The 27,969-nt window shown below is 29.5% G+C and overlaps 1 protein-coding gene across 1 annotated transcript; it reads left to right on the top strand.

Moving 5' to 3' along the window:
• Positions 1-37: 37 nt before the first annotated feature.
• Positions 38-26,017, top strand: LOC107162325 (uncharacterized). Its single transcript, XM_015509165.2, has 9 exons — positions 38-275; positions 20,243-20,526; positions 20,596-20,831; positions 20,895-20,994; positions 21,064-21,234; positions 21,312-21,430; positions 21,581-21,718; positions 21,789-22,028; positions 22,092-26,017. The coding sequence occupies exons 2-9, from the start codon at positions 20,250-20,252 to the stop codon at positions 24,876-24,878; spliced, it is 4,068 nt and encodes a 1,355-aa protein (XP_015364651.1). The 5' UTR covers positions 38-275; positions 20,243-20,249; the 3' UTR covers positions 24,879-26,017.
• The last annotated feature ends 1,952 nt before the right edge of the window (positions 26,018-27,969 follow it).

Here is a 27,969-nt window from a genome sequence, read left to right as displayed (position 1 = left end):
TTTGTGACCAGCACAACTCCGCCGGCATATTACACGAGCTAGTTGGTTCTCCCGGGTCTTCGCGTCAACTCATGTCTGTTTGTTTACCGTATAATACTATACTACCGACGTCTGTCTTTACCGTTAGACCTCGTACCTTGTGTTTGTTGTGTGTTTTACCCGCAAGTGAGAACTTGCTTATCGGCGGTATGTACCGGAAACGACAAAATACAAAAAAGTGACGTGTTTTTTTTTTTTTCATACAGTTTTTGGTCGCCGAGAAAACATAACCAAAGGTACCTACATATTTCTATTGTTGAAAAAATATTGTTTTTTATTTTATTTGTCACGAATAGAAAACTAATAATTGATTCAAAAAATTACTAAACACTGATGCAATAATAGTAAATAATATCCTAGTTATTACTCGTAGAACTATTAGTTCTTTATATCAAACCATTGACCACTATTAAAGTCTCTATTACAACAGCAACATGGTTTGAATTGAATAATGTACATTTTAATTTTTATTAATGTTATGTATTGTTGTTTTTTTTTTAGTATTTAGTCATAAAAATATCACGCCATGTGTTATATTACTTTTAATATTTAATAAGATTTAAATAGAAATAATTATCATTTCAACTGTTAATTATTTCCTAATTTAGATAATTTAGTATCATTAAATCTCTGTCGGTTTTTGATTTTGGTGAGTAATAAATTACAGGTAACACGTACATTTAATACTTAATGAGATGGCAATTTGATTAATTTTGTAAATAATACCCAACCCAATAACATAACATGGAGTATCCACATTTTTACCAGGACGGGAGATTTTATTTATTGTGTCTAGTGAATATAATACTCTCTGATCTATCTATACCATCAAAAAATTTACTAATACTAAATCTATTCATGGGAATTATAGTTGCTAAATTACACTCCTATAACTATTGAATGAATGTGTTAAAATTAGTGGAAATATACCAATGTATAATAATATGTCTACTGTCTACACTCTAATACTTTTAACTTTAAGTTACTAATACATTTTCAATATTTTTATAATTAATTAATCAAATACTTCATAAAATGCACACACATAAATAAATATGATTTTCTGTCTTTGTAGCATAACAATTTAGATATATTATATTTCCAACGTTCTTACGAGTCACCTAGTTAGAATTGATCTAATGAAACCATAAGAATTCTGAAAACTGATTTTTAATCGTAGTAAAGTCTATCTAAGTTTAAAATTCTCACATCTCTTGATTTTTTCTATTAAATTGAAAAGTGGCAACTTTTGAATTTCTACATTTTTAGTGTATTTTTTTAGTTTTTAAGGAGATCAAAACATCTAAAATGTAGAAAAGTAAATCTCAACTACACTTTACGACAAATTCAAATCTGTTTTCAGAGTTGTATCGCATTACATACTATACGTATAAATCAGTACGTTGGAAGTATAATAAGTAATAAGTAATAACACATCTTTAGACTCCAATATTGTGCTTGCGTATGTGTCAATTACGTCTTTGTCTCTATTATAACGTATACAATATTATTAAATGTTCATAATTTATCTATTTTATATTTCTAAATTTCTTTTTAAAGTATGTCGTAGGTCACTTAATATCTTAAAGTATATGTATATGTTATAAATTATGTTCTCCACATGCCATTAGTTAAATTCAGCTTAATCTTAAATGTTAACCTGAATATTCACATACGAAACGTATAGCCTATAATATTACGGTAAACCTGTCCATCCATTACAGACAATAATACACACTAAAAGAGTTCGTGACACCAGCAATAAATGAGATCTGTAGGACCTGCAGAACTTGTGTATAATGCACATAGTAGTGGACATTATGTTTATTACTATTATCAACTTATTTGATTTATATCCTGTACGTGCAACCAAATTGGAATCAAATTGATATGAAGTTTTAATATTTTTAATATTAAGAAGGTATAGAATGTAGATATTTCTTGTCAAATATGTAATGTTATAATCTGAGTTTATTACGTTTATAGTACATTTCAGGTATAGGTAACATTATGTTCAATTAGGTCCCAGTGGTCCTACTACATTAAAATATATTTAACAACTACAAATTCCATCTTGTAATATTGACTAAACACAAAATTATAATTTTTAATGAAAATTTAATTTATGTAATTTAAAATGACTTAAAAGAAAAAAATCCTCGAAATTAGAATTATCAAAAATATATAAAAAATATTATTCTATAAATTATTATTATTTGTAATTTTCTCAATTGTTTTATTAATCGTGAAAGGTCTATTTATAAGATATTCGTGGATAGAAAATTTAAAATGATAAAACGTGACTCAGTGTCTCAGCATAATAATCAAAAAACTACATTCATAATTCATTTTTTAATATTTAATCCTGTTTGAAACTATTCTTTAGAATATTCTTTTCAATATTTGAAAAATTAAAGTAGAATGATTTTAATAGTATAGAAAAATCCTTCATATTTTTTAAAATGTAAGGTACATGAATTAAAATATTGACGTTCGTTTCAGTGGATTGTATAACACATGCTTCATAAAAATTATGCAAATAGTTATGATAATTTGTAATTCGATTGATTTTTAGTTTAAATGTAGGTAGGTACCTACCTATAATACATGATCTCTAATCTTGTTACAGTACTTAATTTTGTATCATATTATTCTTAAGAAGGCACGTTTAAGCACGTGTAATAAAATAAAAGATTACTGAGCAGAAAAATATATTCTTAGAAAACCGTGATTTTTACGAGTATAGATAATTAGCACGAATACAGTGTTCAGGTCGTTCCACTCGCCACTCCGAGTTTGATTCCGTATCGAATGAAAGGTTACAGTCTGCAATAAAGTATATAATTTATTCAAATTTATTTTTTAACTAAATGCTTTTAGTAAAAAATCAATAGTTCATTTTCTTTTTAAAAATTTTTCTGAGAAATGGATTACCTAAAGCAGGGATGTTCGAGAGGCGTCCATCATAACATTATTTTATTTAAACGAAATTGTCAAAAATAATAATAACAATAATAGATTTTCTATAATTTCAATTTATGTAAAATTTTCTTCTTACTCAAGTACTCATGTATTATATTTTTAACCCTTATCAAATATGCTAATTGTGCAAAATTGTACAGATTGTATATATATTGTGTAAAATAAAAAAAAAAAAAAAAAAAAATGTAAAATTTATTGCATTTAACATTTATTTGTTTGTTTATCTAATTTTTTTTTAAACGTTCTCTTGGTTTTGTTAGAAAAATATACCTGATCAGTTTTTCAACTATCACACAATAAAAACTTTCATTACGTTCGAATCATCAGTCATCAGGGTTAGGTTTAGGTAAGGGTAAATCTTCTTGTTTTGTATTTTTAGTTGAATTTGTAGACAATGTCCGTTATTCTGTCAATATGGCATTATTTTTAATTAAATTAAAACGTTCATAACATTTATTTTTTTCATGGTATTAAACATTTAAGCAGTATCATATAATATTTTAACCTGCCAGTAGCGTATGTTAATATGTTATGCATATAAAGTTCGTGTTTCCTTTCTACTATGGGTTTGAGTTTTTTATGTTGACTGATTGACTATGAAATCCAATGTTTATATATTTTATTTTTTTTTTAAATTAAAGACGGAAATTTTGTAACAAACAAACAAACGTATTTGGCAAATAACTAACATAATAATTGATAAAAACAAAAATGCCGTTTTGTGATTATCTATGAAATTAGAAACATGAATTGAAATGATATTATATTATGTTATCTTAGTTCATGTCTTCATAGCTAGGAACAACACATTGTTTTTATCTCACGGTCATTGATAATATTAACTAACTTAATAATAAATATCTATATTCACGAAGCATTGACGGTCTGTTGATTGTAGAAATAGAATGTATGATATCTTTAACTGTGGTATTAAGTCTTAAATAATATAAAATATCTATTATTTTTTAATTATTATTTTACGTATATAATATTCAAAGCACGGAAAAACTGGGTGGGAACATGTTCCACCTCGTCCTGGTCACATCACAATGAACGCTCATGGGCTAGTTATTATAAAAGCCCATCATGTTATAATATTGTTCGATTATTGGTTATCGTAGGTTTTTGGAGCAATTCAAACATTTCATTTAACCACAGTCCTTGGGATATTATTTGGTGAATGGTTCCATTCGCATACCACGATCTGTATTCTGTGGTGCAGACTATAAACACATTATTGTTGTATCAATTAGGTACATGTAGTATTTTTCTTTCGTAGCCACTTTGACGTTATAAGGTCGTGAAACGTGCGACAGATATCGCAATTAAATTTATGATTTATAAATTTTAAAAACAATTTTGCCAGTTTATTAAGTTGTTTTTATACAAGTGTGTATACGTTGGCTGTAAGGTATGCGTATATGCGATACGATTTCTTACCAGAGTGTAAAATAATTTATGAAAACCGTTTTTCATACTTGGCAATATAATAAACTAATCCAGTAGTTTAGTTTTTAGTTAGCTAAAAAAAATTAAATAGTGCTATACAGAATAAAAACACGATTTGATTACTAAAAATTGTGTTAGCAATATTTTTTCTTCCTTTCGGTCACAATTTTATATTTATATAAGATATATTATATTTATACCAAATTTTAGTAATTAGGTACTATAATAATCCCCCCTCCCCAAACCAAATTCCTAATTATGCCACTGTTGGGTACTTAAGTACTTTATCATTCATGGTAAATTAATAAAATAATTATTGTATCTACTTATTTTTCTATTCATAAATTCATACTTAGGTAGGTACCAATCAAATATTTAAACGATTAAATTGTCGATAAATTAATTTGAGATTTACGATTTAAATGATTTGCAGTATTAACAATACATGCGTTGTCAAAAAATGTGAAAGTTCAATACCATTTTTGGTTTCAATAGAAATGTTGCATTCAAAACAATAAGACATTCAAGACAATAATAGCTTCTACATTAAGAATGAATTGAATTTGTATTTATAGACAAGAGTTATATATTAGTACCTACCTCTACAGTCTACACTTTAAAGGCTTACAATTATAAGATATTTGAGGTTAACATTTGTAACGAAATCAATATATTTTTAAAAATTGGAACAAAACGTATATTATGTTAAAAATGTAATTCGATCCAAAAATAGGTTGCTGCTTAATGATGAATTAAATTTCTATTTAGTATTTAATACTAAAAAAAAACACAATTAAACTATTAAATAGATTGTTACAAATTTGCCAAATACCTTGCTAATTTTATTTTAAACCATTAATTAGAACCTTTTATTAGAACTTAAATTGACATTTATGTTACCCTTATCACTTATCATATTAGGTTTAATTGGTTTGAGAAGAAATAATAGTCAATGTATCAATGTAATTATTTCATATATGGACCTAGCTTTATACAGGGTTGAATCTTTTACGAAATTAGTATTATGAGTTAAGACTGAGTAAAAAAGTATTGAATATCTATTCTGTAATGATGCAATGTGAATGACCATGTATATTAGTATATTCAAAATTGTTATAGCTATAATATTATGTTAAAACATTTATATAATAACTAACTAATTAACTACCTATGTAATATGTTCCTAGTGGTTTCTACCTCATGTCGTATAAGGATAAAGACGATATAACTATGTAAATTATAATTTAAAATCAAATTAATAATTGGTAAGTACTTAAAATATTTAATTTTGGTAATAGGTTTATATGAATAGCAAATAGCTATTATACTATTTAAGTAATAACCAATTATTACAATATAAGTAATAGTGATTATAATACGTATTCTTATTTTTCTGAGCTATAGCTAGGTACTCATTTAATTTCAAATTAAACGAGTTAATGAAATGAATATAGATATTAAATATAAATTATTAGAAATTTATAAGTCTAAAAATTCAACAAAATTAACTTGAAAAATTATACAAAGATGGTAGATTTTTATAGCTTTATAACATAAATAATAAATATCATTGTACCACTTATGTCAAAAAGCTATTGAAAAGTCTATCATATTGTAACTCTCAGATGTGTTATATCGATTATGATATTATTAATATAAAATCATAATTTAATGTGTCGTTTTAAACATACATATTCGATGGTCGTTATTTGTGAAAGGTTTTTGTTTTTCAAAAAAATAAGCCGTTATGGTAATTTTGTTGTTCGACATATTATTATTTATAATTATATGTATATAGCAATAATTACATTATATATTCGAAATGTAACAATATTTTATTTAGACCAGGATATTATTATTAGAAAAAGGGGACACCACAAACACTATTATTGCGGTTTATAAGGGTCCCGCTGTATATTTAGGTACATACCATTATTATTATAGTTTAATATTATATTATACGTAGGTACATCATACATCACGTTGGTATTGCTTTTTTGGTGTACTAGTTTATGTAATTTGACGTGCGTGAAGTAGGGACGAGACTCGGATGCTGATATACATACATACATACACAATCTATTGGTAAAAACTGATTTTGATACACGTTGATCAATCGCACTGTTTTTCACATTATATATGTCATCGGTGTTGAAATATCTAGGTTGCTATATAGTATATAGGTAATCATTTAATAGTATGTATAAATTGTAAATACTAGAGGTATGTACTTATTACTTATACATATATACATACATATCTGATATCTATGTATAAATATGAATAAAGAATGATACTACGATATATTAATATTTAATTTAACAAAATACAATATTACAATACCTTGTTGTTTCTTGTATGTTTATCACCTAAATAGTTAAAAGTGATACCCAAAAAAAAAATAATAATCCTTTATGAATTAAGATCAACGTTGGCACTAAAAGTTTGTTTCTTAATACTATACCAAAACAATATATTTTAATTTAGCTAAATAATATTTATTTATTCATTATTATTGTGTATCTAAAATATTTATAGTTTATATACGTTTCATGTAAGTGATCAATGAATGTAAAATTGGCTAAAGCAGAAATTTATTGTGATAGATTAAGCAACATGTTGTCTATATAGACTATATATTTATATAAAACCTGATAGTACGAATTGATAAAGAGTTCTTATGATATAAAAGTATTATAATATTACAAAGATCTATAGATTATACATTTATACATATTCCCATGAAATAAAATGGTCTGAAGCTTATGTCCAACTATGAAACTAATGTATGCACCTACAGAATATCAGAATGTGAAACATTGAATTAAACTCAGATTAAAGTCAAATTACAACTTTAAATAATACGAATATATTTCTACAATATTTAGGCAAAGTTGGTATTCATCTTTTTTTTAATTAGTTTTCGACGGATTATATTAAACGATATATGTATAATAAATAGTACATTTTTTACCGTAGGTATAATGTGTATATTGTACATTTTTAATGGTAGGTGTGTGTTATATTTTTAAAATTACTGCATATTAGATACATACAAACGTTTATATGTACCCATATAATTTTATAATAGTGTTTAATTTCTAATCAAAATACATTTAAGCTATTATAGTAGACAATAGTAATGGTGTTACAATGGCATACCAAGCTGTGTGGCCTATGAGTTTTTGTTTTTTACGTACCTATACCGCCATGTCACGGTGGGAGTCCATTGTTTGCTTAGGTGTTCGACCCCTCTAGGCTATAGGCTACTTCGTGATCTATCCACAGTTCTTTTTAAATAGGTACTGCAAAGACCGAACGGTTTGTCAACATATTACATGATATTAACATTATATATAGTTACATGACTATTGGAGTAAAAAAATAGGTTATCTCTTTTTTCAATCAAACTGAAACATAACTGTGCCAACAATTTGCATATTAATTGTTTTTGTATTCGTCGTGGTAATTCAAATATGACATAGTATAAAAAAATGAACATATTTCTGTTAAATCACATCGGTAGAGTTATAACCTACAACCTACTACCTATGTTATATTATAGGCATGAGACAAGCAGTTTGACACGCAACGAACATTTTTGTAAAGAATACAATTGTAAGTTTTTATACAGCCTAAATTATATGTTTTATTTTAATAATTAATTCAAAATGTAATTGAAAACTTATTAAAAAAATAAAACATGATCGTTGAAACAGGTGCACCAAATAGTTGTCATAAGAACTATTTCTATCGGTTATTGCATCGTAAATATTCGACTATATTATATTATTATAATCTTCACCGTTACATCAGAACTGTATTGCATCGCTATTGAATTGTTACCACACCCTTTTGATGTAAAGTCATTTAACCGGAAAAAAATTCAAGTGCATGAAAGAATAAAATATATTTTAAAAAAGGAAATAAACTGTAAGTTCCTATTTACGAAAATAGTGTTTTATTTTTTCCATAATCACTGAAACGTAACTTTGGTAACTGGGCACAGATATCCGATGGTAGATTGTGCAGTATTAAAAATCATGCGTATCATACGGTGATATATATATATATATATATGTATATAATACATTTCATCGTATAGTCACCGGGTTTAACTATCTTATGTCTAATATAAGTATTGGCTTAAATAAATGGATGGCGTTAAAGAACGAAAACAAATGTTTTGTTATACGCTTTGTGCGTTCAGTGGGCTGTGATTAAATCTAGAAAGCTTGCGTGATAATTTGATTTTGTAAACTATTTAAGTACCTACCTGCATGATAATATTATGCCTTTTGAAATTCCGGGGAAAGTTTGAAATTTTTAAATGCTAGGAGTTGAAACAATTTACTGAATAACAAGTGTACCTCTGACAAACTATACTTACTTTTGCCTTTCAGTGTGTAATTTTATGTCTGGTATGCGTGCAAATGTTTATAATTGGTTTTATATAAAAAAAAAATTAATATATTATACAGTCATCTTGACGTGTTGTTGAATAGCATGGAATTCGTGAAAAATGGTTAGGTTAGAAAAAGATTTTTATTCATAACATTTATAAAATATATTATGACTGATTCGTGAGGGCTATTGGATGATTTGGATGGTAATCGTCAGAGTAGAGGGTTATTATTATGAATACATCTTTTATTTAGTTCAATGTTGGTGAAAAAAAAATGTATACAATTGTTCCCGTCGAGACTTATATAAGAATATGTGCGTGACAAATTTTTTTTGGTCTCTTTATTAATTGTAAACTCTACTATAAGTTGAACAATAGGACATTCAGTACCTAATACTTAAGGGAGTCTACGTCTATATATTATAATATATTATTATCCATTATAAGCATAGAGTGAATAAAGTAGGTTTTCATCCCAATTGTAAAATATAAGATACTCTCGTAAAGTTAGAAAAGGAATATAATACAGATAGATACATTGCATAACTGCAGATACAGATTTAAAACTAGAAAATTCGTCGATACTTATTTAAATTAAGAAAATATTTGTAACCGTGCAGTAAATTTAGGTATGGAAAACATAATTTTTGCCCTTGACAATTAGTTAAAATAAAAAATAATTATATATATTATTATTATTATTATTATAAAAATCCAATTACAATATATTTTGTATATATTTATAAATCATTAGTAGAGGTAATCCAACAATATACCCTAAATGAACTATACGACTTCACTTTATATTTTGGTAACCTAAGTCACATATTTATTTATCGACGATCAATAATCCTGTATTATAATTTTATCATTTTAAATAATATCAATGTTAATTAGATGATATAAAACCATTAATGTAGTTACTCTATGGTAATGTGACTAACTCATTATTATTGAATGTGCTCTATTATCAACATAAATAAAATGTGCATCAAATTCGTAAAATTATTTTAGAATGCATTTAAAATCCAGTCGTTGTTAGGCTATAAAATATTTGAGCAAACACAAAAATTTAGTATTTAACCCTATTTAAAATCTAGACGGACCAATTAAAGTTTATTAAGTAGATAGCAACTATGCAACATTCTTCGAAAACAAAAATGTTATTTCAGTTTTTCCTGAATAAATCATTGAACGATTTTTTTAGTTAATCTAAAAATAACTTAAAGATGAGAGTAACCAGTATTTCAACATATTCTAATGAATATTCATATTGCTACTAATGGTTATTGTTCATTATAATAATATGGAATTATCCCATTATGGCATTATGGTATCACATATAGGTTATTATCAAATATAAAAATAATACAATTTAAAATAATTAATTGGTAAATAGAAAATGATCATTCATAAATATTTTAAAAAAATACTAGGTGTTTTTTTTTTTTTACAAAATTTTCTTAAAGATAAACTAAAAGCTTTTTAAAGCTAAAATGTATAGAAATTTACTAATAATTAATAAATATATTGGGTACACCTGGATAAATAAATAATATGCTGTAATGTGTTTAAAAATTATAGACAAAGTAGACATTAGACAACGTGTTAATAACTGATTCTTTTAGATATGTAGGTAATTGGGGGCCGGAGTGGCGCAGTGGTCTCGCAGACGGTCGCAGTTGACTACGACTCACACACTCATCAATTCGATTCATAATAAAGTGTACCAAAAAAATTTGTGTGTTTCTACGTGATCACTGATCACCAAATCCTCACGCTGTCCTCCGATTGCGTCATCTGGTTTCCAACTAGGTCCCGCTCCACTGGGAGTGAATACCGCACATCATGTCTCCTCTTGGGGTAGTATCATGTATATAGTGATATATACATAGATAAATAGATTACATGATCTCCCTACTACCCACTTGTGATAAGCATTGACGAAGGGTTCGTTTCAATGGACAAAAACAAAAAAAAATATAGGTAATTAATAATTCATATCTTACTAATCAGTAATCATAGTAAATATATTCATAGAAATTCATTCATATTTATTGTATATATATATTGTATACCTATATAATCCATTTAATTACTAATTATGTATTTGTATATTGTATATTAGATACTGGCATGTAAGTTGTTAAACACGCAAATGTGCAATCATTGCATAACTGTTTGTTCTTGTTTGTTATAATTAAAAGTAAATTCACTTAAATTTTTGCGAATAAATCATGAATCTTAAACATTTTTAATTATTTACTCTTATAACTAATTAAATAAAAAAACAATAACTAAAATAAATTAAAAAAATTATTTCTTCAGAGGTTCAATCTTCAAAATTTCTTTTTGATAACTTTTCTTTATATTTGGTTACCTTTATATTGGAATAATATGGGTAGTGTGTAAGAAGTCACAACTCATAAGTAATAAGTATAATGATTACCTATATGATATCAACAGTTTTAATTTCTCTACAGTTAAATTAAATGTGTGACATGATCTTAAAATTTCTATTTATATATTTTTAAGTTTTAAATATATGTATATGTAATTAATTTTAATAATAACTTGAAAGTTAAAATAGGTAGTTATTATATATTTTGTAACAAACTAATAAGCATAAGAATTACTAGGGCTGTAAATAAAGAGTACAAGTTTGTCGTACATTAAAATGTACAAAAAAAGTATATTTGTGCATTTATAGATATATGCCTGTTGTTATTTTTTTCATGCAGTTGTATAATTTATATTTATGGCGTATACCTGCCTTTTTCTCCGTGTTTTAACTTTTAAGATAATATCAATAGGTACTTAATCTATGTATGATATATTTTTTATAACTATCCTTCGAAAATAAAGTCAAACCATTATTGAAATTAATCATTTCGTTTACAAAAAAAAAAAAATAATAATCAACAGATTAAAGCAATATACTCGTAATTTAAACATGGTTTAAATTGCTTATTTGAAAGTGTATAAAATATATCGGTATCACGATTTTACAATAAGGTCGCTGCATAGTACCTGCATAAAAAAATAAAATTCTAACTAACCTAAATATATAGTTATCCGTAACACTTATTAATTAACGCTGCAGTTTTAGACTTTAGTTATCCATACCACAAATTTATAACCTTAATACATAAAACGTTTTCTAATAAGCAATAATTTATATATTATTTCATAGTTGGTATTAAACCTCAAATAATTTGTTTTAGGCATAAATAAAATATTTGGATGACTGACTTTAAAAGATACATGTTATGCATATTATATTGGTTGTAGAAAAAATACATAGGTACTTGATATATTATGTTCTTTACAAAAATATTCACCGTAACAACAATGACACAGCGTTTATGATTATGAAGTATACAAAATGGAATCGTACTGATGCATTGGAACTGAAGAATCATATAGGTATTCAACTCCTCTGCACCTGTAATACCACCTGTCGCTTGGTTAAGTCTAAATTGACGGCATTCGTATTTAAATTATTTATACTCCCCCGACCACATAATTTCGTTGTGAGTAGGTACACATTATAACAATTCCTTACGGATTCGACGGTTCTGAATCTTTTTCAAAATTCCTAAGAACATAATATGGTTAACATTAACCTGCTGCTATATAATTCATTTTCAAAATACGAAATTATGAAACATAAAAGTAATTTTTCAAGTTTTTTATGTTCTAAGCACCGACATATATATACATTATCATTAGTTTGAGATTGTACATTTTCTTAACACATATAGGTTTACATATATTGTATTAGATTATTACTTGAACGTTATAATTTCTTGTGCCTATTCCCGAATATGTGAAATCTTCATATCATTTATTATACAAAATATATTATTATGCAAGAATTCAATCAACGTTTTTAAGTAAGTACCTACTAACATGTAACAATTCCAGCTACTATTATGGTCACTAACTCTATCTACAGGGACCTATATATACATATATATATTATAATGCAAAATGAAAAATATATTACGAATTTTAGAATAATAGTTTGATTAAAATCTAGTTACACAATTACATGATACTTAATAACAAATATTATGTTCTTTTCTAAAAATTTTTTTGTGAAATACTTTTTTGATCTTCAAAATTGATTCCACTTTTATGTGATACCTAAAATATCTGTTAAAATATATTTAGGTAGTTATTAACTTATTAAACAATTAATTTGTCGTTATGGTTGTTTCATTTTAAATTATTTTCAATACCTAGAAATTTAAGTGTTTCTCTATAAAGATTGAATAAGTAAATGACACAGGACAATTATTGAATGAATAAAATCACAAAAGCCATTTTATAGAGAAAGTTTTGTAATGTAATTCATGCAAAAAAAAAATGTGAATGAACTCATATTTTAAGAAAGAAAATAATTAATCTAAAAATATTGTGTCTAGTTTTTAAACAAAACGGTTTATTTTCCAAAATATTTGAATTTGAATATTAATTGTTTAATTTCTTTATCTAATAAAGAACTCTCCTAATAACAATAACACTTAGCAGTTGTCAATATATATATTTTATAGTAGTTACAAGGGAAGTTAGTGTGCTCGGATGACCGGAACCAGCTACATACATATATATGTATTATGTATATACTTATTTTATATACTTATTACATACGGTGACGACCGAGTTGATTGTTTCAAAATAATGAACCGGATAACGTATTATTATGGTTTTTTTTCGAAATCTCAGCAGGCAGAAGACATTTTTTTTCGTAGGATCTATAAGCAGGACGATAATTTGTTAAAATCGAACTGTATATATAATAATATATAGCTAGTCTGTAGTCACTTTATAGCCGCTATAGGTATTCGTCTGATGTATTGCCATTAAGAACTACGCGTTGATAAAAAAAAAAATAAACAACAGTTTTATTATTTCTTTAGCAAGCTATTATTTTGAAAATGATTTTCTTTTTTTATCATCACCGTACTATGTAGTTGGCTGGTGTACTTACTACACTTTGTTCTCACGCAGATAATGACAGAGTTGTTATAGTTCGCAATGCGTTTACGTGCTGATTTTTCGTTTGTTATGATTTTGATTATGTGTTCTTGTATATTATATACATATAGTACTTACTACTCGTAAAATAAAATATATAATTATACATCATATATGTATTGTTTAGCTAGGTATATGTATCGCGTGTGTGTACTGTGAGTGCAGTGCGCGTATAGTGTGTTTAACACGTAAATATATTATATAGGTACTTCACATTTAGTTTGTGTACCTACTTGGGAACGCTTTCTCCATCAGTGGTAGTTTTTGATACAGCGTAATGAATTGTAATCACAATAATAATAGTCATAATCATAATAAAAATAACAATCATAATAATAAATAATAACCAAATTCAACGTCTACACGCGTCACTACCGATGAGGTGAAATTAAATCACTCGCGGGCTTCTAGGCCTGTAACTATGTTCACAATGGAACTCAATATGATTAGTGCGTGATATTTTGTTTTTTCTTATTTTTAATTCCTCGTTTTCACTTATTTTATTTTTTTATTTCATTGGTAATATTATATACATAGGCACGTGTATGACGTACCAATATAGGGTATAGGCCCTATACTATAGGGTATAGTATTATTATAATATAATAGTAGGGTATAGCCATATATAGATGTCTAAAATTCATGGTAAGGTTATAAATTGTGACATTACCATAATAATATTGTTGACAGTGAGAGCATATACTTAGGAATACTTACATTAAAATTCAATGAAACACTAAAATCAATATGGCAATACGTATATACATAAATCGTTTTAGTTTGAATTTTAATTATTCAATAAATATTTAATTTTAACTCAATTTAAGTGATAAATAAAAAAGTAATAATTATCAAAAACCATAAACTATTTGAATGAAAATGTATGAACAATAGTTAATATAATAACACAATAGTAGTTTCTTTTGCTGAATACATTATAATATAAGTAGACATTTATTACATTTATTTTAACAAACGAGCTTTTTGATTTTTCAACTATAATTGCTTATTTATTTTAATGTTTAAAGTTTAAACAGTATTGAAGAAGTTGATATTAAATGTGTAACTAGGTACTTGTTTATTTAATATATCAATTAACAGTGCTATATTTATGTTTATGAAAACTGACAACAAACATGATATTCATTAGTTTATAGTTCTAAAAATTAAAAACTGTAAAAACTTTACTGTAGTAACTTTTAAAAAGATGTTAAAAAACATTTATCGAAAATAAGAGTTAAAGACTTTAGTTAGGCATTAAAAATCGTCAATCACACCAGAAAAAAATAGTCTTTAATGTATACCATTGGAATTATTAATAAAATTTAAAAAAACTGATTATCTTGTTAAAATAAATAAAACTCGTGTACTTATACCTTTTTAGTAGAAACGTATGTTAATTTATTTATTAGTAATAAATAATAATTAGTTTCTCTACGATTCTTAGTCGTACGGTTTTAACCTACGGTTTTAAACTACTTCCATTTTTTTATTATAAAAATATTCGTGGTCTAATATTTTTTTTTTCTTTATTTGTAATACACAATCTGTACACAATCGGCACAATAAGAGTATGAGCTAAGACAATAAAAAACATGAAATTATGAGCTAAGAAGCCACCCACCGATGATACTTATGTTTTTAAATTATTTTTTTAACTTAATTATTATTATTATTATTATTAAATATTATTTTTATTTATTTATTTTTTTTTTTTGTTAGGGGTTAAGTAGGTCTCTACACCATTTACGATTGAGGGTCTAATATTTAAATTAAATTTAAGTAATCCCTAATAAGTACACATTGAATAAAATACAAATTTTAAAACAAAAGATAGCAAAAAGTTACAATACACGATGTGCATATAAGTAAATATGATTATAGTTTAGACAGTCCAATAGATAATATTCAGTGACCACAATATAAATCAATTTAAATTTGCACACAGAGAAAAACCTTCAAGAAAATAAAAAAATTATATACCCTTGACCAATATCCACAGACTACGATGTAGTTGAAATACGAGAGCCTATATAATATATTATTATGATTTTTGATGTTTCCTGCAATATTGCAGTGCAATTTGAGTAAATAGGACAAAAACTTCTTTGCCTTTCTTGCTCTTTTAGTTTTATCATACAATTTAATAATAATATTACATAGACTTAAAATTATTTAATTATCTACAACGTTCTTATAAAACTTATATCCTGTGTAATACGAGTATGTACATACCTATCGAAGAAGTATCTGGAGAGACGTTGGGACCACAGGGCCCCGACCCAATCAACTTAATGCTTGTATTAGATTCTCAATATATCGTTTATAATATTTAAAGAGTAATGGCTATTGTTTTATAAAAATGTTTTTTTCTAAAGCAACATTCAGAAACCATATTTTAAAATTATTGAAAAAAAACTCCTTTAATATTATAATACATTTTATTATTTTATTGGAAGATGGTTACATTTTATACGTCTTTATGTATGTAAGGTATTTAAGTATCCAGCGTTGTAATATGCAATTTGAATTTTACTTCTGAATTCGTTCATCTTAGAATTTAATAATTTATGTACATTTTGACGTGTGAATTATTATTTAACTAAATATTAATTTACAACTATTATGTTTATTTATAATGTCTTTGTCGTTGTTGTAAAACAATACGTCTCATTTATTTTTCACTCAAATCAAACCCACAATAATATTGAACTGTAAAAGTATACATACATTGATACATTTTTGTTTTGGTAAATAACAAATAGAGTTTACTGAACAGTATTGTACTAGAATAGCCAATAGGTACCAATATATTGTCTACTACTATATTTTGTCTGCTCCATTGAACATAAATATGTATAATATATACATATAGAGGACATTGACTCAATTCTTAAAACTTTCTAGACAAATCAGGAACATTTCATACTGTCCATTGTCATTACAATAGTAATTTTTTTAATTCCTTATAGGGTAGGTAGGAAAATTGATCGTTTGACACAATAACACGTAATATGATAAAATTAATAGATAATAATATCTACAATATAAAAGTAAATTTGGACACACACATATATATATATATATATATATTGAAAAAACCTTTCAGATGCTTTTAGTGTATTTTATGATTTTTAAAGTAGTTATACTTAAATAATATAACTATTACTTAGGTATATAGTTTTGAAAAATGTTAATCGTGGTTAGATGAAGCCATTTACACACATTACACGCGTTTATACCTATTATACTATTTATACTATATTTTTATGGTTTTTATTTTATTACTGAATAAATAATTATATTTTTAATGCACTATTACTCTCGTTATCCGTTATTTTCGTCAGATACTAAGATGAATATAAAATCATCCGATATGGTTAAAATTACGATAGCTGTCCTGTAAAACTTATAATAAATACGTAATACCTATTAGTGTATACCAATTTAGGACTCATATATATTGTAATGATATGCTCACACATCATGATTGTATGTTGTTTAAATACTCAATAAAATAAATAACAGTCAAGTTGTCGCACGCAGATAACAATTAAAATCCAACAAAAAAAACACCATTGTCCACTGATGAAAGGAACGATTTGTATTATTTAATCACATGGGAAATTATACGTAGTTGTGACTATCTGGCACAACACGTGTGAGCTATTTCGTGTGCCACCAGAGCAGGGGATGGTCCAATGAGGATCTCTGTTGCCAAAGACAATGCTAAGTCTTTGGAAACGCAGAGGCATTTGGGGGAGCCACCTACAACCCTGGCTGGCTGGACCACGTCGTCTCCTTCCATCAGTGCATGAGCACCACTCAACAGTGCATGAGCACCACTCTACAGTGCATGAGCACCACCCAAAACTAAAACAACCTCAAGAGTGCAGGAGCACCTAAAAACTTTTCAACACCAGACATTGCGAGCGACAGCTGGACCGTTTCTTTTTTTAAAATCGAAATTTAACAGTGTTGTTTTTCTTTAATCTGAGTGTTTAATAAAAAACCTTTATTTATTTTATTACGTCAACTGCATATCAAAGACAGCTGCGAATAAGGTAAGGTGCATGCGCATCTATATTCATATATTTATATAATTTCATATATTATATTGTATTTATTAAATTTTTATAATTTAATAATTAACATTTTATTACTACGGTGTACTTGATCGTTCTCGAATCACGACCTCGAGAACCCTCCGACGATTAGGAGGAAGGTAATAGCGCAATTTTAATATTTATATCTAGTAATATATAACTATTGGCAGGAGCCTTAGTTATATAATAGTTATATTAACTTAATTATTTTAGTCAAATTATTACTCATTCTAGAGTTTTATTTTTAATTATTTTAATTTCTTTTCTTTTATTTTTGCGTTATTACAATATTATGTTCGCGGAAGTAATGCGAAAGCAGTCCCCGCGGCGTCGGTTGAAAACGGGAAAAAAAAAGGACTCATATATAAATGTATATTATAATTTTTTACTGCAAATTTATGTTCAACGAAACAAAGCTAATTTTTTTATTATTGCATTTGGTATATTTTTTTATGGCCTAGATTTATTTCTTCGATTTATCCATAAAAGTTATCGAAATGTTCCAACATTCTGTTTTGTCCGTAAATCTCAACCTTCTCGTGCTAACCGGCTTAGGCGTTTAACGATTCTACATTCCGCGACTCGTCTTCAATTACCGTTAGAATATATGAGGGGCGGGGTAAGGAACACTGCAGGTATAAAATATCCGGAGATAGCCTTCCGGTTGATGAGACATTCCGCCAAAAAAAAAAAAAACTTACCTACTGTGAAATCATCGAACCACTTCAATTTCACGTGAACTTGAAATTATGTAATGCTATTTATTGCGGTGATGAACAAAATTAATAATGAATATAAAAAAAAAACAACGGATTCTATAATTTTAGTAAATTGTTGCAACTAAACGGATTAGTATTAATTGAGTTTAGGTATTCCGCAATAACAGTACAATGTGTTGGTTATCGATAACGACGATAACCGCACCATTGATGTTTAACATGAAAACAAGTAATAACTAATAACCTTTATTTAGTTTTTAATCCATAAGATTGCAGTCATACAATACGATTATAAGTATTTTAATTTCGCATTTGTTGCATGCAATGAGCGATCCGATACGTTAATCTCGTGTTTTGTAAAATTGGATTAGTTTTATTTTAATAGCATTTTGAATGTTGGGGTATGCGCCATGCGGTTTGCCTATATTTCGTAAATTTATTAAACGACACTAATTAGTCGGTTATTTTGAACACGTTAAAAGTTTTTCATATTAGTGTTCATATTAGTTTATCATTTTAGTGTTAGTATAGGCGTATAAAGTTATCCAACTCAATGTGAAAAAAAAGACCGCGGCCTAATTTATTATTTATAGTTAGGTACTATATTACGGTTATTGGCTTGACATGATACAATAATAGGTTCCAATGGTTTACAGTACGATTATGATGTATGAAATATATATTATGTTATATTAGATTATACAATTTTATTAATTCTATAAGTACTTCAGCAGTTTTTTGTGCTTGCAATTTGATCGTATAAAAACTAATAATATTTTTATAAATTATTTATTATGGTGTTTTATAATTACCTACCTATACATATATATGTGTGATTATACGGGTTATCTATAGGTAGATTATATTATTGTATTTTGTTCTTAAACATTTTACTCAATGAATGGCTATAATACTATATAGTTATTGTAATATTAAATCTTATCGTTGACATACTTGCACTGAATAATTACGTGAGAACTGAAAGTCTGAAAAATTACATTTTTAATAGGTTTGGCACTTAGGTTAACGTTAAATATTATTAAATCTCGTTTTTACCTTGTTATAAAACATATTTAACAGCTACCTGTTGAATTTTTCGAGAGTTTTAATATTATCTTATAGAAGTTGTCTGAAATGCATATCCATCAGACATTTATGAAACTAGAACAATATCGCGATGTATAAACACTTGATTTCTATAATTATTACAATCCCAGAACAAGTATTTATGTCAGAATTATTGCGATGCATGCTGTCATTATTCAATATACCTACCTATATAGTGGGACCCAGCTAACTATCTGCAGTTATTTAATAACTCAAATCATCGGTTGGTTGCTCGTAGTGAAAGGAATAACGCCGATAATTTTAAATATTGGTCAATTCAATATTAATATATAATAGATTATAGATAATTAGTATCAATAGGTTTATTTTGAAACTATGCACTTTTTTCTAATGTCTAATGTCTAAATAATACTTTAATACTGTGTTCACAGATTAATCATGCGTACTAGATGGAAAGAGGTGCTATTAGTAGCAGCGTTGATGGTCTTCGACTCATGTCTGTCTACTACTACATCATGTGAAGATCTGAAATCAGAGTTCCGGTACCCTTGTGTTTGCGAGGAATTGAGACAGATCGGTGGTCTAGCGTTAAACTGTGATGGTGTAGTCTATTCAGGAGATCACGTGAATTTACCAAAGAGTGCGCCGGTCTTGGTATTCACCCAAAGAAATGCTGGTCACCATTCTGTACCCACGCAACTCTTCCCGTCTACGGGTAAGTAATCAAATACCATTTACCATTTAAAAAAGCAAATAAATGTCAATAATTTTTCCGCTTTTATAGTCAAGCTAGATCTGTCACAAAATTCCATAAGAAGATTATCCGATAAGTCATTCAATACCATACAGAATACAGTTGAAGATTTGAGGTTGGCCGGTAACTTATTAGGTGACACCTTAAATCCAATATTTTCTTCCACTGAATTTCATGGATTATCGAAGCTAATACGTTTGGACCTCAGTGAAAACAGGATATCGGCTTTAGAAGAAGGCATATTAAAGGGCTGTGTACATTTAGAGGTAGTGTGTTAAAGATCGATCCTAGAAATATGTGATTGATGTCATTATAAATAAATTTCACAGGAATTGAAGTTGGACGGTAACCGTTTAGCATCTATACCAAGCTCGTCATTGAATGGCCCCGAAACACTACGAACTTTATCTCTAAAAAATAATCGAATAGGTATTATAATGACTTAATTTTACGTCAAAATGATTAATATTATCTAACAGTTCATTTTTTCGTTTTCAGATAGTATTCAACAAGGTTCTTTCCTGTCACAAAAATCGTTAATAAAAATAGACTTATCATCAAACAGAGTAAACAACATTGAAATAGGCGCATTTGAAGGTTTATCGGTATTGAAACAACTTTTGTTATCAGAGAATCGCCTGTCAAAATTTAACAGTGATGTTTTTTATGGTAGTTTACTTGAAAACATTGTTTACCTACATGTAGTAGATAATTTAAATACACACATAATTTTTTTTAATTTTTAGGTGTGGAAAAGCTGGACAAATTAGACATTTCAAACAATTTTATAGTTGAATTTCCATCGCTTGCTCTAAAAAAATTTGATAATTTAAAAATACTTAATTTATCTTCAAATTTGATACAAGTAAATAATATAAACTTTTTATTAATTATTAAATAAGTTTTGTGATAAATTAAAAAAAATATATATTACAAGTTATGTCGTATTGTATATAAATAACACTTATTTTAAGAATCACACATATTTTAATTTATTTTATATTTATTATTTTAGAAATTGGAGAATTCACAACTAACATCATTAGAAGTTTTAGACGTTAGTAGAAATAACATTGGGAACATTTCACCAGGAACTTTTACGAGCTTAAAGAAATTAAAAATCTTAAACTTGGCTGTAAACATGCTAAGAACCGTAAGTTAAACACTTGGAGTATTTCGATTACTAAACTATTTTTAATTGATATATATTATATATTTGATAGGTTGAAGATGATGCTTTTGAAGGGTTAACAAATCTGGAATCGTTGTCTTTGGAAGATAATAACATATTATTAATACCCGCAACTGCACTCAGTAAATTACCACGTTTGAGCAAATTACGTCTGGATTACAATAGAATAGCGGCACTTTCTTCGAGTATTCTTAGAGGGTTATCAGAAATCTTAATTGAACTAGGTTTGAGTAGAAACGTTATCAGAGAAATACCTCCAGATGTATTTCAAGTAAGCGTTACACAAAAAATGAATAAGTAGTTTTTTATTTTATTAATGTGAATTTTTTTTTAGGATTTTAAACTTTTAAAAGTTCTTGATTTATCGGGAAATTTACTACTGTCTGTAGAACCATCGACGTTCTCTGGCTTAGAAGACACTTTGGAACATTTAAATCTTCAAGGTAACAGAATTGCTTCACTTTCATCGGAACCAATTAACCTTCAAAAGTTGAAAACTCTCGACTTGTCATACAATCAACTAAAAGAAATTCCTCGACATACATTTACTGTGATGTCTTCGTTGTTAAGTTTAAACTTGAGCCACAATCCTCATTTAGCTTTGATACCTGTCAGTGTATTCCACCCATTGATACAACTACAAAAACTCGATATCAGCTTTACCAGCATAAAAGTCTTAAGCCCTGAATTGTTTTTCAAGACTTCATCACTTACTCACCTTTACATACAAAACAACGGTATCACCGAGCTACCAGAAACCATGTTCCAAAGTTTGACTAATCTAGTTACTTTGGATTTATCAGAAAATCAAATATCAAACATACGTATCGGTTCATTTATGGGTCTCTCTTCAATAAAATATGTAAATTTGTCTAAAAATAAATTGTCTTCATTTAAAGGAGAATATTTCATTACAAAACGAAGTAATGGGACTCCGCTAGAAGAAATCGATATGTCTAATAATCAAATTAGTTATTTGTTCCCATCTACGTTTAAAGTACACCCCAGCATAAAAGTTATCAAGGTATCGAATAACAAATTTAACTTTTTCCCCTCCGAGCTTATTGCTGGTCTGGCGAATTTGCAAGAAGTAGATTTAAGCAAAAATAGTCTGAAAACACTAGAAGAATTTGATTTCGCTGGTTTGCCACAACTAAGGAAATTAAATTTGGCGAACAACCAAATAGACACCATAAGCGAGACGACGTTTCATAATTCTACACAATTGCAAAACATTAAATTGGCCAACAATAATTTGGAACGAATCGGCGAGAGAACTTTTCAAGGATTGAATAGATTACAATACTTGGATTTAGAAAATAATAATTTGACAGAATTGCCCGATTTAATTTTCGACCGAACCCGTTTAAGAGTTCTCGAGAACATTAACTTGGCAAAGAATAGGTTTACAATAGCACCGTTGAAAAGTTTACAGAAACAATATTTCTTTTTGTCATCCGTAGACTTGTCTTCGAATCAACTGACCGAGTTGCAGACCGACGACAGCATATTAGTGAACATTAAAAAACTCGACTTGTCATTTAACCGTCTATCTGAAGCGACCATTAAAAACATACTCAGTGAACCCAAAACGGTACGCGAATTGAATCTGGCGGGTACCGGTATCACGACATTATCACCCTTGGAAACGCCGTTTTTACAAAAACTGAATCTATCCTATAACCGGATAAACGAAGTTGACGAACACATGTTTGACCGATCGACACTGATCGAGGTACTTGATTTGTCACATAACGAACTACAAAGCCTGACGTCCCTGAGAGCCGTTTGGCCGAAACTGAATCAGATACAGTTGGTCGACGTTGCTTGGAACCCGATATCCAACGTCGTCGTGGGCGACTTGGACAAGCTGGAATCTTTGCGGTCGTTGCGGATCAATGATCTGTTGGAATGCGACAAGATCGAAAAGAATGCGTTCAGAAATCTCGGAAACCTGGTCGAACTGAAAATGTACGATTTCCCGAAACTGGGTTACCTGGACGTCACTGGCTTATTGAACTACCTGCAGTCGTTGGAGGCGCTCGAAATCGAAGTGAAAGACTCGTCCATCGGCAGCCAACTGTCGGCCGCCATGAACCCCAGGCTCAAGTCGTTGACCATACGCGGACAGCGGATCACGTCTATATCGTCGGGCGCGCTGGCCGGCCTCAAGTACCGGCAGGTGCACATCCGAATCCAAAACACGTCGCTCACCGGTCTGCCGCCGTCGCTACTGATCGCATTGCCCCGGTCGTCGGTCATCCAACTGGACGTATTCGACAACCAACTGGCCACACTCACGTCCCAGTTCCTGGCCGCCCTGGACGACCGGCGGAACTCATTGAAGCTGAACGGCCTACGCGCCAATCCTATTTACTGCGACTGCAACGTCAGGGCACTGAGGCGATCACCGCTAGCGTTGGACCTAGTGTGCTCCGCGCCAGCGTTCGTGGCCGGCAGCTTGCTGATCGAGATACCGGACGATGACCTGACCTGTGACGTCAGCCGGCAGACTACGACCACGACCACGACGTCGACGACCACCGCGATCACGACGTCCACCGCGGCCGGCCCCGTCGTCGTCAAAGCGCCCAAACCGCGTACGACCACCGAGCCGGACATCATATGGTCGCTGCCGCCGGCCACCGCCAGTCCACCGCACCAGCAGCAGAAGTTACCGACGGCCGCCAAGTCGCCCAACCTGGCCACGGCTGCGGCCATCGCCAACGACGACACGCTGATCATCGGCATCGTGGCCGGCGTCGTGGTGTTCATCGCCATACTGGTGATCATCATATGCATCGTCCGCATACGGCTGTCGACCGCCGAGTACAACTCGCACATGAACGCCCTGCCGCCTGTCCTCGGCGCCCCGATGCACTGCACCAATCAGGCGTGCCCGTGCCCTAAGGCCAACAGCCAGAACGTCCTGTACCCAATGTCGGCGGCCGCGTCCTACAGCAACAGTTACGCCACGTTGCCCGCTCACAAGCTGTCGTCCGTGTCGTCGCCTCTTCGGCAGTCCTACAACGCATTGAACGTGCCCGTGCCGTACACGCAGAACCCGTATTACATACCGTACGGCGGCGACGAGAAAGACTACGCGATGAGCATGAGATAGCCGCGCGCGTGCTCAGTGGCGTCCGGCGGCAGTGGCGTCGATCGTATAGCCGGACGGTGTAATGTAATATATAGATCATGACGTAATGTCGTTGGTCGCGTTGACACGATCGATGCACCGAAAGCGACATCGAATGACATATTATAATGTTTTGCATACCTATGAATAATGTACCTAATCAAATATTATAATATTATGTATTATAATGGGCCAATGCTGCAGGGAGAGACGCATCGTTTATCGGATGGGAAGACTCCTACTGTACATTGTAAACTTAACGAGACGGTGCAAATCTGTATTATTTAATAAAGGTATATAATTCGTGTATCGTTATCATTGTATAGGTATTAGGTACTCATTATTATTATTATTATTATTATAAACAGCGAGAATCAAAAACACCACTTTTGTACAAATATTAAATTATAAAAACTGTTTCTTTACATATTAGTATATATTACATAATTATTGTATCTAATACTTGCCATTGTATATATTAATATAGGTATTTTAATGTAAGATTTGGATAGGTAGTTACATTTGGATAGTTTTTTTTTTATCAGCTGGACTCCCCCAAGTAGGCATTATTGTACCTACCTATCTCAAAACAACCGCAGTCGTTTATAATGACAGACTAATGAATAGTAACTAGTATTATTATTGCTTAAAATATTTATAAATATAAGCACATAACATAATATAGTTATAGTAAAGTAGATATTATTTGGTTTTTTTTAAGATTGTACAATTATTTTTTTAGTTAGTCGATATGAACGACTACGAATAGTTTTTAAGATGTTGAAACCTTTTGTCGGGAATTAACTATGTATTGTATACTTTTAAAATTGAAATGTTATAGGTAGGTGCCTATCTATGTAAGTTGTTCAACTGTATAATCCGTAAATAAATAAAATATATTTTTGACGACAAAAATAAATGTTTTAAATAGCAATGACAATGTGAGGACTGGTTTCGGAGTAAATTAGTCATATTATACAATTGTAAATATTATATTATACATAATGACTAGTGAGGTATTTTACATTTTTTTATTCATACTTGAGATTTTGTCATGTTTTAGTTGAGAACGATTCAAGACATCGTTAGGTATTATTGTATTAAATAATATCCAATCATAATATTTTAGTTATTTAATTATGACTTATGAGATCGTATTACCATTTACCAATGACTAATAGGTACATGCTCTACATGCCACTTACAATTATTGGATTATAATTGAATGATAATTACTAACTTATATTGTATCACGTTATTCAAACTATTGTATAAATTGTTTTACTTTATTTATTTAGAAAAAACAACAAAAAATAAAATGTTATAATATATATACTTTGAAAAAGATACTATTACTGTGCCTATTACCAATATTACCTAGTTATAATAATTGTTAGTTGTTACTAAGTAGGAATCATTTTATAATTTTTTTTATTAAAAGATACATCAATTTAATTTATTTTAGGTATACGTACAAAAAATATGACATATTATGACTAGCCCAGTAATCAGTGGGTATATTTTTAAATTTAAAAACCCAAACGGAGGATAACATTAATAACTGTTTAAATTAGATCAGTAGTTAGTAGTTTTCTATAAAAAACTCTATTCAAAATGAGATCATCACTCGACGGCCTAGTTGTGCACATGGCCGTATGAGCGTGTCTGACGCGCCGCCGCATCCCGCATTAGTTTAGTATCAACCGCCGATAAGTTCAAATAATTTAAAATGCATTGGCGTATATTTTTGTAAGCCACTCCGTCGCGCCGACGCTATATATCGGACGCCCACATTAATAGTATTATATGTTTTGTTTTATATAGGTAGGTACTTTGGCCATATAAATTATGAAGTAAGTATAATTTAAAATATTAATTTGTTTATTAGCATGTTATGCATAAACTAAAAATTATCATCAATATCATTATTATAAATTAAATTAAAAAATATATAATATTTATTTATCACAAACGACAGTTCTGAAGAATTTGAAGTATCACCGGTTATTGTGAGGATGCAGGGTTCTAAACTATCAATGATGTCCATATTTTTGTCAACTTCGGTCAATTTGTCCTCCTCCTCCTCCTACGTGTTGAATAAAATTTTGCCAATTCTCGCTGCTGACACGTTCAAAAGTACCCTAACGTCATCAATTTTGAATATCGTGTTATTTTTCTTGACATAGCTCTTCACCACTGCCCATGCCAATTCTATTGGATTCAATTCACAATGGTAGGGAGGTAACCTTAATACAGTATAACCTGCATCTTTAGCCATATTGTCGCGGACAACGTAAGAAACATATTTCAACTTGATCTCCCTTACCTTCGGGAGTAGTTGTGGCTTAAAGCTTAAACATAGGTCTATCAATACCAACGCCTTTTGATATTAACCATGGCAAAATGTCTTGTTTTTTTAAAGAGCTCGTCGGTATTCTTTCTGTCCTTACTGAGTGGTATGGGGCATTGTCTAACACAATCACCGAGTTTGGATCGAGACGAGGAATTATCGACTCAAACCAATCATGAAAATGTTCGCCATTCATCTCGTCGTGGTAGTCAGCACTGTTCTTCTTGGACACAAAACATAACATACCTCTTTCTAATAAGCCTTTATGTGACCCAATATGTAACACAATGAGGCGTTGACCCTTTATCAGTCGGGTTTGTTGCATCAGTTGTTAAACCTCTATTTAAAGCCTTAAAGGCGTCGGGTTTTGACCGAATTGTTTTGTCGACCCACAATTTTTCATCATAGTTGCCTGCATTAATCCAGGTTTCATCGAGGTAATACACGGTGGACACGACCTTCTTCTCGATATTTCTGAATGTCATACAAATAGTTCTGACGCCAAACAAATAAATCTTCCGTCTCTGTTAATACACAGCATATCTTCCTTTTTGTGAATACAAAGTTCAATTTTTTTAATCGTTGTATACAATGTTGTCCGTTTGAAGTCTGGAAGAGCCGGATCACTGTTCACTGCTTCCAAAATTTTATCAATTGTCGGCAATTCTTTTTTCATCCAAAAACCATGAACTTTTTGGCGTAGTGCATTTCTGTCTAAGTCGT

Source organism: Diuraphis noxia, unplaced genomic scaffold (assembly GCF_037042655.1).
Source record: "Diuraphis noxia isolate RWA-SAM2 unplaced genomic scaffold, SU_Dnox_SAM2 contig0002, whole genome shotgun sequence".
Taxonomy (NCBI): Eukaryota; Metazoa; Arthropoda; class Insecta; order Hemiptera; family Aphididae; genus Diuraphis; species Diuraphis noxia.
Note: the sequence above shows the minus strand (reverse complement) of the source record. Positions and strands in the feature narration are given on the sequence as shown.